At 36.0% G+C, this 13,823-nt stretch overlaps 1 protein-coding gene across 1 annotated transcript in view; it reads left to right on the top strand.

Annotated features, from left to right (window-relative positions):
- The window catches only part of DLC1 (DLC1 Rho GTPase activating protein), a 427,792-nt gene that overhangs the window by 109,940 nt on the left and 304,029 nt on the right, over positions 1 to 13,823 (top strand). The window contains exon 3 of the mRNA XM_007468094.1: positions 8,543 to 8,692. Coding sequence (XP_007468156.1) covers positions 8,543 to 8,692 — 150 coding nt within the window. The remainder of the gene's footprint in view (positions 1 to 8,542; positions 8,693 to 13,823) is intronic.

The following is a 13,823-nucleotide window of genomic DNA, read 5'->3' as shown; positions in this document are numbered from 1 at the left end:
ACTCTTCATTAATGTCAAAAAAGCCACAAATATACATCACATAATTAGTAGTTAGAAAATATTCAGTGGCAAAAAATTTACTCTGACTTTGCTCACTCATGGAAGATTTAGTACCAAACATTAACAATTTAAGTAAATTCGTAATCCTAAAAATATCACAAGAGCAGCCTTATGCATTTTTCACATTTAATTTTGCTACTAAAACAAAAAGTGGCAAGTCTTAGATTTACTTGGGATTATTATAACACTGAATAAGATACTGAGAAAAAAATTTTACATTCTTTGAAGTTGTATAACGAAACTTAAGAGGCAGTTGATGTTCATTCATTCAAGGAAACAACCTTGTGAAAGACCTCTGCATTGGAATTTGAAACCAAGGAGTTTCCTCTGATATACCCAGGCAAGGGAGAGGCGTGTTAAGCAGAAGAAGCATTATTACATGAGTCAAAAATAGAGTTGCCGGATAAAATACAGGATTCCCAGTTACATTTGAATTTCAAATAAACAACAAAACACCTTTAGTATAAGTATATCCCATGCAATATTATCCCATGGAATATTTGGGACACATACTAAAAAATATATCTTGCATTTATCTGAAATTCAAATATAATTTTTGTTGCTAAATCTTGTAATCCTAGTTGCAAATGAGAGAGATCATGGCATATTTGAGAAACCGAAAGTTCTGTACTTCTAGTACAGTATTTCCTAAAATACAGTGTGGTTTATGTGAGATTACATCAGATAGTATAAGGATTTTTTATTTTGATAATTTTGGCATTTGATACACATTAGAAAAATATAAGATTTTCACTTATATTTTATACAGCACTTATATATTAAAAATTCATTGTTTCAATTGAGATATAATTGACATATAGCATATTAGTTTCAGGTGTACACAGTAATGATTCGCTATTTGTATATATTGCAAAATGATCACCACATTGACTCCAGTTAACATTCAGCACTACAGATAGTTACGGTTTTTTGTGATGAGAACTTTTAAGATCTGTTCTCTTAGCAACTTTCAAATGCACAATACAGTATTATTAACTATAGTCACCATGTTTTACATTACATCCCATGACTTATTTATTTTATAACTGAGAGTTTGTACCTTTTGACCCCCTTCACACATTTTTCCCACCACCCTCCAACCAACCTGACTCTGGCAAGCACCAATCTGTCCTCTGTATCTATGAGTTCAACTTTTTTTAGTTGTTTTTTAGATTCCACATTTAAGTGAGATCATGTAGTATTTTTCTTTCTCTCTATGATTTAGTTCACTTAGCGTCATACCATCAGAGTCCATTCATGTTGTCACAAATGGCAAGATTTCATTCTTTTTTATGCCTGAATAATATTCTGTTGTTCATTTTCTTTATTTTCTTTATTCATTCATCCATTATTGGATGCTTAGCTTGCTTCCATGTCTTGGTTATTGTAAATAATGCTGCAGTGAATATGGGGATACATTTATCTTTTTCAGCTAGTGTTTTCATTTTCTTCAGATAAATACCTAGAGCTGGGATGGCTGGATCATATGGGAGTTCGATTTCTTTATGTTTTGAGGAACCTACATACTCTTTTCCACAGTGGCTGCAACCAACTGACATTCCCACCAACAGTGCACAAGGGTTTCCTTTTCTCCACATCCTCACCAACACTTGTTATTTCTTGTCTTTTTTGTAATAGCCATTCTGACAGGTGTGAAGAGGTATCTGATTGCTGTTTTGATTTGCATTTCTCTGATAATTAGTGATATAGAGCATCTTTTCATGTACCTGTTGGCCATCTGTACGTCTTATTTGGAAAAATATCTATAATCAGATCCTAAAAATGCATTTTTGGCTGTAAAAATTGTCTAATTAAAGAAAAACATGAAGAAATATATAGTTGTCCTCAGAATGATTGAATTTGAGGAACACTGGGCAGGATCAAGGAGAATGATGAGAGGTAAAACTAGAAAAGTAGACAGAAGCCAGGTCAATACAGGACTCTTTTTCTAAATGAAGTCATGTATTTTTATGGAAAAGGAATAAATTTTTACTTATGCCTTTCTTTGTTATCCACACCTAAGGAAAGACCATCACATTCCTGAAAATAGCTTATGGAATTTTAATGTTAAATAGATGTTTTTCATATGTTTTCAAACCAGAAAAAGTCCTGTCTCCTTTAATACATGACCCCAAGCAAAGTACTGAGAAGTGCTAAAGGAAGGAAGGAAGGAAGGGAAGAAGGGAGGGAGGGAGGGAGGGAGGAAAAAAGAAATGAAAAGAAAGAAACTGCAGGGATTTGCAGATATCATGTAGGCATGATGACACAGGAGAAATAACCAACCCAGAAAGGCTGCCTTTGTGTCTATAAATGTATTAAGTCTGCATCCAAGGTAGATTGACATCCAAGGTCACTTAATATATTAGTACTTAGAGTGAAGACTGGTTTCAGAATGCTTACCAAATTACTTAGGTAGAAATTGTATCCCAGCCAAAAATGGGACTTTAAAGCCAGTGGAGGAAGTCATCCTCAGGTTCCACTGGACAGAAAGGAACTGCTGCCCACATAGCTCTCTCCCGGTTCACACCTGCCACTTCTAGGCGCTCCTTAGGACCAGTTGCATAAATGTCCTTCTAAATCGTTCAGGAGACTTAGGCAATTTACAAAGTCCCAGCTAAGAAATGCTCCATTTGAAGGCTCATTGGAGTTTAAAAACTGAACAAAGGAGAGACCAATTTTCTTCACCATGCCTTTTAAATGAAAGGAGATAAATAGGGAGTGAACATAAACACTTAATGTAAAGCCACAATTTACCTATCAGTTAAAAGATTCCTTGTAGTAACTTTAAGTGAGGATAATACTTATCTCTCTCCACCATCTAATATTAAAAAGATATTGCATATGTTATTATTCATTAAAGATAATATACAAAGATTTTTGTGTTTGAACAGACTATATCTGGCAAGTGGAAGATAGTAGCTGGGTTTTTTTTTTTATTACCTTTATTACCAGTCTACATCAATTTCATCTTAAAATGCACCCAAATAAAAATTAAGGCTGACTTATTTAACTTGCCTAAAAATTCTGACATAAAATAATTACATTATTTTTAGCTTCTGTGGGTCACCTCAGATGAAAATCTTCACTGCTTCTAAAGAAACACAGATTTAATAACTTTCTGGTCCTTTAAGCAGGATATTATGTTAAGAAAGGAAAGTCTAGAATGAGGAATTTATTGTCAAATGAAATTTATAACACTAATATGAGATTTCATACTAGTCCAGCTGGCTGTAGATCAAATAATTTCAGAATGAAATTGAGCCAAGCTTTTTGCTAAAAGGTCCCTTTCTTTTACGGGTGAGCAAGGAGCATTAGTAGCCCAGAATAGCAGTAAGATGTGTATGGAATCAAAGACAGTGTACGGACCAGAACCTTGGATTAGGAATCAGGAAGTCTTAGTTCTATTCCTGGCCTAGCCTTTAATTTATTATGCCTGTCTATGTGATGCCACAACTCACTGACAAGCAGAACATTCAGGCAGTGCTGTATTTGCTGAGCCAAAATATCTACTATTTGGAAGCATCCGGGTATTTCACCGAATTTTTTGGTTTTCTTCCAAATGCTTGGCATAAGAAAAACAGAGACTGTGCATCTCTGAGGGAGGCACCCTTTTCTCTGGACCTCATGTTTGCCCCGTCTGTGAAATGTCCAGTAACGTACAATTCCTCCCCACTCCCTATGTGTGCTGTGTTCTATGTTGTTCAGTAAAGAGCATCTGGAGAAAGAGGAGGGTCAGATTTATATTCTTCAGATGGAAGGAAAGAAGGAGCATAGAGGCCTGGGTTCAAAGGATTTCAGTTTATGTCCCTGTAGAGAATAACCCCCTAAAAACTCTGTTTATCTCCCCCAGATACCATGTGATTAAAGTGACTTCACTGCCCAGGACTAAGTAGCTCTTGGAAGTAAAGAAGGAGATCTTTCGGATTGCCCAATGAACACCATGTGGCTTGGCCATTTTAGGTTTTGACAACAAATCAAGTTGAAAAGACGTTTCTTGCATAATTTTGCTAAGTATCCACTGACTTGTGTTTGAAAAAGATACAACTGGAGATTTCTTCCACGGTAGCTACATATATTATCTATACCTTGACATCAGCTGGTTATAGTCTCAAGACAACAGGATGTTTCTGTTCTTAGCAGGACACAGACACATACTGGGAAAAAGAGGCATATATCATATTATTGACTCAAGGTCAGCTCACAGCCAACCAAATACTTTTCCTCATTAAAAAAGCAGATTGTGGCTATCCCATTAAGAATAGCCTGTTCATATTCTAAACAGGCACTTAATTCTTAGGCTTCATTAAAAAGGGTATACAGAACATGGGGAAATACTTGCCTTCTCTGTCTTCATGGTCAGAGAACATGTAGAGTAATATATTTAATCCTGGTACCAACCATTAATTGGGTCATTGACAGTTATATCCAGAGAAGAGTAAACAGAACTAATAAGGATTTGAAAACATGTCATATAAGAAGTAAAGGAACTGAGGATGATTTACCTAGAAAAGGAAGAAAATGGGCACAACATAGTTTTTCAAATATTTGAAAGGCTGTTTCATGGAATAGGCACTACTTATGCTGTCTGGTTCTGGAGGGAGAAACTGGGAAGTTAGAGGAAGGCAAAATTTGTCTCCATAACATTTCTAAAAATTATAACTGTACAAATATGAAATTGGTTGCTTCCTATGAAATGATGTATAGCACGTAGTAGATGGTCAATAAACATATCTTGAACGATTGTTAAATAAAAGTGTAAAGAATTGGACCAGATGCTTCAAAGGTGTCTTGCAGTAAATTGTGGTCATTGGTGTTCTTCCAAAACATAGTTTCTGTATGCTGGAAAGAATGGAAACCAGGGTGTATTAGTCATGTGGCATTGCTGGACATAAAATATGGTGAGGTTCCAAAAATGTTTGGTTGTCAATATGTGGTGAGAACTCTCAAAGTTTAAAAAAGCACAGTAAATCACTCATTTGCTTACATCCTGCCCATAGCCCCGCAGCACACAAAGAATAAAATTGACCTCTTTATAGTGACCTTCATGACAGAATGTAATTTGACTCCTATTTATATTCAACCTCATTTTGTCCTAGCACCCACTCCCTCACTTTCCCTCTCCTGGCTTCTCTAACCTTTTTTCAAATCCTCGTATTCACCAAACATTCTTACCTCAGTGTCCTTGTATCACTCCTCACCCTGCGTGGGACACTGCTTTCCCAGTTCTACTACTCCTCGCTCCCTCCCTCCCTCCCTTCTTTCCTTCCTTCCCTTTCTCTTTCTCTCTCTCTCTCTCTCTCTCCCTTTCTCTCTCTCCATCTCTATCTCCATCTTTCTCTCCTCTACCTCATTTTTTTCACCCCATCATGGTTTACTCCCACTTCTTGACCACCCTCTACAAGGTGGGACACTCCACCTGCAGTTACTGTTTACCTCATTACCCTATTTATTTTCTTCTTACACTTGTTCCTATTGGAAACGATCTTATTTATGAATTTGTTAACTTTAATTATCTGTCTTCTCATGTTGACTATAATATTCAGGACAGCAGAGATTTTCTATCTCTTGTTCATTGATGAACATTTTGTCCCTTTCATAGTGCTTGGCCCAGAATAGCTGTGACTGCAGGAAAGAAAGAAAGAAAGATGGGAAGGGAAAGAATTTCACATCTTGGCTTTGATTTAAGGGGGTTAAGTTACTGAAATACCTAGAACTAAGGCAGCTTCGCTTATTAAGAAGTTCCTCTTCCTGGCCTATAGAGACAGCATGAAATGGAAGCTCCACTGTAGGGTTCAACCTCGCCAGAATCTGCAAATGCACAGCTCTGTTTTCAGGCATGAGCTATTCGCTGGAGTTTAGCCATGGACATATGAAAGGTTAGAACTTTGCAAAATATTCATACTTGGGCTTTAACAACAAGGACAAAAAATTTATCCAAAGCATCTGATTTGTAGCCAACTCAATTTTGTGATGTTTAACTAATGTGTAACATACTATATGAGTCTGTGTACTTGACACTTGAGGCTGAACGTTGTAATAGATGGTGAATAAGGAAGCATCCATGAAGAAAAGGGAAAATCAATAGGCTTATTTCTCTAAAGAAATATCTTAGACCAAGGCTGTTTTGTTTTATTCTTTTGGCAGATAATTTAAAATAATTTGATGCTCAGCCAATGGATTTCAAAAAGTTTTTAAAGCACAAACTCAGCATCTAGTTAATTCAAAAACAAATTATTTCTGAGGCTACTACTGATAGGTCTAGGATAGCTGCAGGGTATACTGTTTTTTCCAACATTAACTTAGTAGCTGGAAAAATATCAAGATATATTTTCTAAGACTTTGGGAAGTGTTGTTTCACTTGCTCCTGTTGATTTCATTGTTATTATTATTCCTGAAAATGTATTGTGTATGCAGTGTAGAACTTGACTCTGTGTCTGCCAGGTAGAAAAACTTCATCTTTGTGCTTGAGGATGTTATTACTGGGGAATGAAAGACAATCACACAAAAACATACGTGGATATGTATAGAGATGCAAAGAACATTATCTTGCCAAACACAAATTTGGTTTAAAAGAGAAGGAAATTATATAAGCAAACACATTGGGGGAGTAATTAAGGGGACTTTGAGTCTTCTATTCAGACAGATTCTTCCATTTACTGGATTATTTAGAAGAGAATTAAACTGAGTAATCTCTAATATTTCTGGGACTCTATTTTAAGGTATAAGCAGAGTTTTACTATAAATAACATTCTTTTAAATATAACAAAGTTCTGTAGCATTGAGGAATATGATGTATAGTAAGGTTCAGGTCTGTTTGCAAATATCCTGCCCCTTCTTAAGCACAATAAAACTTTATGATGACAAAAGTTCTGTAATTCTCTGTCAGAGCCTCATTAAATGTTTTAGACAGCAGGGACGATGGAAGGAAATTGAAGAAATAATCATAGCATAGTACCCTAAAGGAATTAACATAACTCAAAAAAATTCTTAATTTATTCTCAAAATTAATGACTTTGTGGAAACAGGACTAGGTCTTTCAATTTGATATTAATCTTTAAACCAAGCACAAGTTCAGCTTACACAAATAACTTGTCCATGTTAGCTGAATTAATGATTTTTTGACCAACTTAATCTAATTAACCAATTATTTGACATGTGAAAGATAATTATTATTATTAACAGTCTGCTATTAATATTAACATAATTATTATTAATATTAGCTAATCTAATTTCATTTATAGCATTAGATGAATCCATGAAATTACCCAAGTCCTTGTTCTTTAGGGTCCCCTGTAATGGTGACTAGGGAATTTAGGGTGATTAAAAGTAAAAGGCCCAAAACAAAAGATCTGATTCAGACAGTCACCTCATTCATACCACTACTAATCCCGTCACCTCAGCAAAGCCTCCAAATTACTCCCTTGTGCCTGCACCCCTCAGGCTTCCATCATGGTATAGTTTCCCTTTGAGGTCACCACTGATGGTCCTTTTAAAGCTGATTTCACCCAGGTAAATATCTCAGACAGATGATAAATGGCAAGGGCAACATGAGTCACAAATGATGACTTGCCTCAAAAGTGCTGGTCCCAAGTCTGTGACATCCCTCAATAGATTATGCTTCTAAGGAAACTTACAGCGCTTTCCATGTTTTGTTTTGTTTTTTTCTTTTACCCAGTACTCTGCCCAACCCTGATATCTTGCACATTACAGAAAGTCTGAAAGTTTTCTAATACTAACTGACTTGATTTGAACACCTAAGAATAGTGAACAGTCATGCCCAAATAACTCTATATGGTCAGTAAGAAGCTTTAGTTATTTTTATAAACAAAACTATTTCCATAAATATGTCTATATTATAGAGAGTTCAGAATAAGTAATCATTATTCATACGATTGTGGAGGCTTTTTTCAAAAGTGTGTGAAAGAAAAGAAGCTTGAAAATAAATACTGGCAATGACATAGCTTGAAGCAGCAGTAAGTAAATGGCCCCATGCAAAAAAACAAAGCTAAACTAAACAATCCTGCCTTGTTTGATTCTTTTCCTATGTTTTACTATACTCAGAAATATTCATCCAAAAATATTATCTTGTATGCATCCTTAAATGTCTAACCCGCAAACAGTTATTAGTATGTTATAATTGATTTGTACTATGACAAAAGAAGAGTAAACATACAACTTTTCTCAAGAATAATTCATCGGAAATTGTAAGTATCAGTACTGATATGATGTTATACTTCCTTTTCATTGTGCCTTGCTCTAGAAAATATGTATTTAATATGCATGTAAAATGCTTTCTTGGCAGGTGGTCAGTATCTTTGCAATGAAGAGCACATTGATGGTACAGAATAGAACTTCCCTCCCCCTTAAGTAGAAGACTGCCTATTATTCAGTGTCCTTTTTGTCACATTGAAGAACAGAGAACTTTTTATTTTTTCCAAGAAATGGCCTTTCAGATTCAGTAACAACATGTTCTGTTCCTCAGGAAATAAGAGAAGATCGAGATAGGGTGCGGCTAGACTCGATGTTGTTGCTGATCATGAAACTGGACCAGCTTGATCAGGACATTGAGAACGCTCTCAGCACCAGCTCCTCTCCATCCAGCACACCAACCAACCTTCGGCGGCAAGTCCCTGTGAGCTTCCCACTTCCCACTTCTTTGCATATGAACATGATGTCTCTACTTTGTATAGTCCCTCTTGCAAATGAAACATGTTGGATGGCCCCACTACCCAAATGGGACCCTGATAGTGTTCCATAAATGTCACTCAAATCATTCTAGGCTTCATGCAGAGTCCATAAGAGAAGTGTGTGATTCAAAAGAAAATGGTTATTACTACACAGGAAAGAGGGTCATTTTGGGAAATTATTTTGCTTCCTAGTGATCAGATTCTCTTCATTGTCATTGTTTCCCTAATTGTTGGTTTTCCTTGATACGCTATAAACGCCATTAGCAGTGCTCTGTTTATCTTGTTTAGTGCCTTATTTCCAGTGTCCCACAAATTTACATTGCATATAGAAGATGGTTAATAAATATTTGCTGGACAGATGGATGAATGGTTGGATGGATGAATGGTTCGTTGGATGAATGTGTGGGTCGATGAATGGGTGTATAGATGGGTGGGTGAGTAGGTGGATGGATGGATGGACGGATGGATGGATGGATGCTGGTTGAATTAACCAGGCATATTGCAAAAAAGAATTTAGATGAAATCAGCTTGAGAACACTCTAAAATTCACTTAGTGAAACACAATGAATAGGACAGAGGTGAAAATTTTATTCTACTGTGCATTAATTTCAAATAAGATAGACACTCCTATCAGATTCTAACACTCAAAATAAAATTTAGAAGACATAGATTCCAAAATGTCTATACACTTTACATATTTAATATTAGCTTCAATTAAATGGCTTAGTTTTTGCAGATCTAGCAAATGTGATGGTAGAATTTACTTATAATTAAGCCATGCATTCCTTTTCAATTAATCTATCACTTTTGATATTCAGTAATCAACACATTAATTCAAGAAATTTTGTAATTACCTAAGATCAAAGGGGTGGAAAATGTTATATAAAAGCACCTTTCAAAATAGAACTATTCTGTATCAAATTGTTTAATTTGTATAGTTCTACTATTGATTCTAAAGTTATTCAAGACTCATTCTGACTGTGGTGCAGAATATTTCAAAGTCAATAAACAAGTTAAAATAATAGCTAACCTAAGTATAAACGAAGTATTAATACTATTCTAAATGCGTTATGTATGTTAACACAATCATTCCTCACAACATTGTTCAGATGAGTAAAAAGAATAGAGAAATTATATGTGCCAGAGCTGGCACAGAAGCCCAGCCAGTCTTGATCCAGAGCCATGTCACTCAACCACTATCCCATACTGCCTTTCCTAGCTGGCTATAATGGAAATCTGATAGCTTGAGCAAAAAACATTTTTGATTAAAAAGTGAATAAGTATGAAATTAAATGCTTTGACCTAGAAAGCTGGTAGGAATGACATTTTTCTTTTAATAATTTTTCTTCATCCTTCAGGATTCATCTCAAATGTTTCCTTTACAGTGAAGTCTTCCCTAAATTTCCTTCTGTCTTCCCAGACAGAACCGCTTACTCCTTCCCTGGTGCCGCCATAGCGTCTTGCACATACTTTAGTAGGACAGGCACCCAGATGGAGGAAACGTAGTGAAAGTGATCTCCTGAGGCCAAAAAGAAGGGATGTTTTCTCGTTTACATATGAAGGGTGTAGAAGCTTCAAACTCATTTTCATCAACACTTTAAAGCCCACTTTTTCAATAGGAGGTGCTTCTCAGTACTTTTGCCATTAATGTAGGTGTGGAATACATTTTCTCTTGAAAGTTTTCTGGTGTGAATTGCTGATCTCTCCCTATCTCTTTACTTGCTCCCCTTTTCCCTCTATATTGACCTTTCCTCAATCCCATGTATTTAGGGAAAAAAGCACAGCCCAGATTTCTGCTAAATACAACTCCATATTGTCTCCATCTCAGAGAGCAAAACAGCCCTTACCTGCTAGATATGGTTCTTTGTTGAGTGGTAAAGACAATGCAAAACAAGAGCTAAGGTGGGTGATGATTAGGATTTGTCTGCATCTACATCTCTGCCTCCATTTAAAGTGTAAACTGGATTTTATATTGCATGCACTATTTCATGGACCATCACCACCCTTGCTGAACAAGGGTTAATTCTGTAAATAAAGATGTATTTCTGAGTTTTTAGTTCAACAGATACTTGAAATAGGCCAAATAATACAGTAGAAACATAAACTTTGGAGTCTGCAGGCCTGAGTTCACATGCCAGCTCTACAACTGAATATCTGAGAACATAAGAAAAGTATTTAATTTCTCAACTTCAGGTTGAGAGGAGCCATTGTTTCCTACTTAATGGCTTGTTGGGAGGAGTAAATGAAAGAACACGTGTGAGATGCATTGCAAAGATCTGGCACAGAGTACATATTTAGTATTTGTTAATACCATTGCCTTCTCTCATGTACTCACTCACACCAGACACTGGGTTAGAGGTAAATAAGACATAGCCTGCATCCCTAGAAACTTCTTTTTGTGTCTGTGTTTTTCTAGGTTGTCCCTTTTTCTTTCTTTCTGTTCCTTGGTATTTAAAGCTAATTTTAACATTCTGTCGTCACCAGAATTTTTTCCACATGCGATTTCCATTCCTTTTGATAATTGTACCATGGAATAAGTGGATTATAACAAGTAATTATGACCTTGATTGTCCACCAAGGAGTACTGTCCCAGATTCAGAGGAGAAACCCCTCTGCCACACCCTCATACTCCACTGTGAACGTACAGTTTAGCAAGGAGGGCAAGACATACAATGAAACAGTGACCTCAGTTTGAGATTATTTGTAAGAAAATGCTGGAGTGAGTTCTACATATAATAAAGGGGGTAAAGAATAATATGGGCTGGAGTCTTTAAGAATAGCTTCAAAGAGAAACATATTAAAATAAGGGTAGATGTAAAAATGTATAGAAGGCTGCCTTGATAGAGCCTGACAAGTGAGGGTCAGGCAGATCTGAGCTTTAATGTCAGCCCTGCCACAGAACATGAATTTGGTCAAGTTACTTGCCTTAAGTTTTGGCTTCATCATCCATCAGGTAGTGATAATAATATCTTCCACATAGAGTTTGTGAACATGGAAACAGAGAATGGCTGTACAGTATTGTCTTTAAATGGTAAAAAAAAATTTTAATATTTATTATTTTACCTCAGAATTATTGTATTGTTAGAAGGATGCAAGGTTACCCTGTTATTTGCCTAATCAAATCATAAATAGGAAGGCAAAATTAGTGCAAATGATTTCTGATAAACATAAATGTAAAATATAAATGGCTTATAAACTACCTGCTACTTATGATTATGCATTTGATGTTTATAAATTACCTGCTATTTATGACTATCCATTTGATGTTGATTCAATCTGAAATCGTAATGAACCATTTTTCTCTTATGGTAAAATGTAAAATGTCTTTTCCGTGCAAAAAAAAAGAATAGATGACCCTTAATCTGAAAGCACTCAGGACATGAGAAATTTGGTTATGGTTATATGTTTTACACACACACACACACACACACACACACACACACACACACACACACACACACACACACACACACACACACACACACACTTAAAGAATTTAGTATAATGTTTCATATTTATTATTGTTATGTTATGTATTATTGTTATTGTTATGTTATTGTTATTGTTATGTATGTACCCTTTCTTTTTTATCTTTGTTTTCCACTTTTTTCTTTTCTTTTTTTTTTGTAGCTTTATTGAGATAGAATTGACATATAACATTGTATAAGTTTAAGGTATACAATGTGATGATTTGATACAGTTTTTTTATGCAAAATAATTACCACAGTAAGGTTAGTTAACACATCCATAAACTGATATAATTACAATTGTGTGTGTGTGTGTATGTGTGTGGTGAGAACATTCAATATCTACTCTCTTACAACTTTCAAATATATAATACAGTGTTGTTAACTGTAGTCGCCAAAATGAAGATTAGATCCTCAGAACTTATGCCTCTTATAACTGGAAGCTTGTACCTTCTGACCAGCACGTCCCCATTTTCCCCACATTCCAGCCCCTAGCAACCACCACTTCACTCTGTTTCTATTTTGGCCTTTTTTTTAGATTCCACATATAAGTGAGATCATACAGTATTTGTGTTTCTCTGCCTGACTCATTTCACTTAGCATAATACTCTCCAGGTGCTTCCATGTTGTCACAAAAGGCAGAATTTCCTTCTTTTCTATGGCTAAATAATATTCCATTGTATATATACCACATTTTCTTTATCCATTCATCCATCAATAGACACTTCAGTTATTTCTGTGTCTTGGCTATTGTGAATATAATGCAGCCATGAATATAGGGGTGCAGATGTCTCTTTAAGACAGTGATTTCATTTCCTTTGGATGTATATGCAGATGTGGACTTACTGGATTATATGGTAGTTCTATTTTTAATTTTTTTTTTTTTTTTTTTTTGCGGTACGCGGGCCTCTCACTGTTGTGGCCTCTCCCGTTGCGGAGCACAGGCTCCGGATGCGCAGGCTCAGCGGCCATGGCTCACGGGCCCAGCCGCTCCGTGGCACGTGGGATCCTCCCGGACACGAACCCGTATCCCCTGCATTGGCAGGCGGACTCCCAACCACTGCGCCACCAGGGAAGCCCTATTTTTATTTTTTGAGGAACCTCCATACTATTTTCCATAGTGACTATACTCATTTACATTCCCACCAACAATGCACTAGGATTCCCTTTTATGATAGCTGTTCTGACAGGTGTGAGGTGATATCTCATTGGAGTTTTAATTTGCATTTCCCTGATAATTAGTGATCTTGAGCACCTTTTCATGTACCTGTTGGCCATTTGTGTCTTTGGAAAAACTGTCTACGCAGGTATTTTGCTCATTTTTTAATCAGATTATTTGTTTTTTGCTATTGAGTTGAATGAGTTCCTTATATATTTTGGATATTAACCCCTTATCTGCATCCTTCATTCTGTTGATTGTTTCCTTTGCTGTGCAGACGCCATTTAGTTTGATATAGTCCCATTCGTTTATTTTTGCTTTTATTACTTGTGCTTTTGGTGTCATACCCAAAAAATTGTTGCCAAGACCAATGTCAAGAAGCTTTTGCTCTATGCTTTCTTCTAGGAGTTTTACAGTTTCAGATCTTACATTTACGTCTTTAATTCATTT

Source organism: Lipotes vexillifer, unplaced genomic scaffold (assembly GCF_000442215.2).
Source record: "Lipotes vexillifer unplaced genomic scaffold, Lipotes_vexillifer_v1.1 scaffold436, whole genome shotgun sequence".
In the NCBI taxonomy this organism is placed as follows: Eukaryota; Metazoa; Chordata; class Mammalia; order Artiodactyla; family Lipotidae; genus Lipotes; species Lipotes vexillifer.
This window is presented reverse-complemented; position numbering and strand designations above follow the sequence as displayed.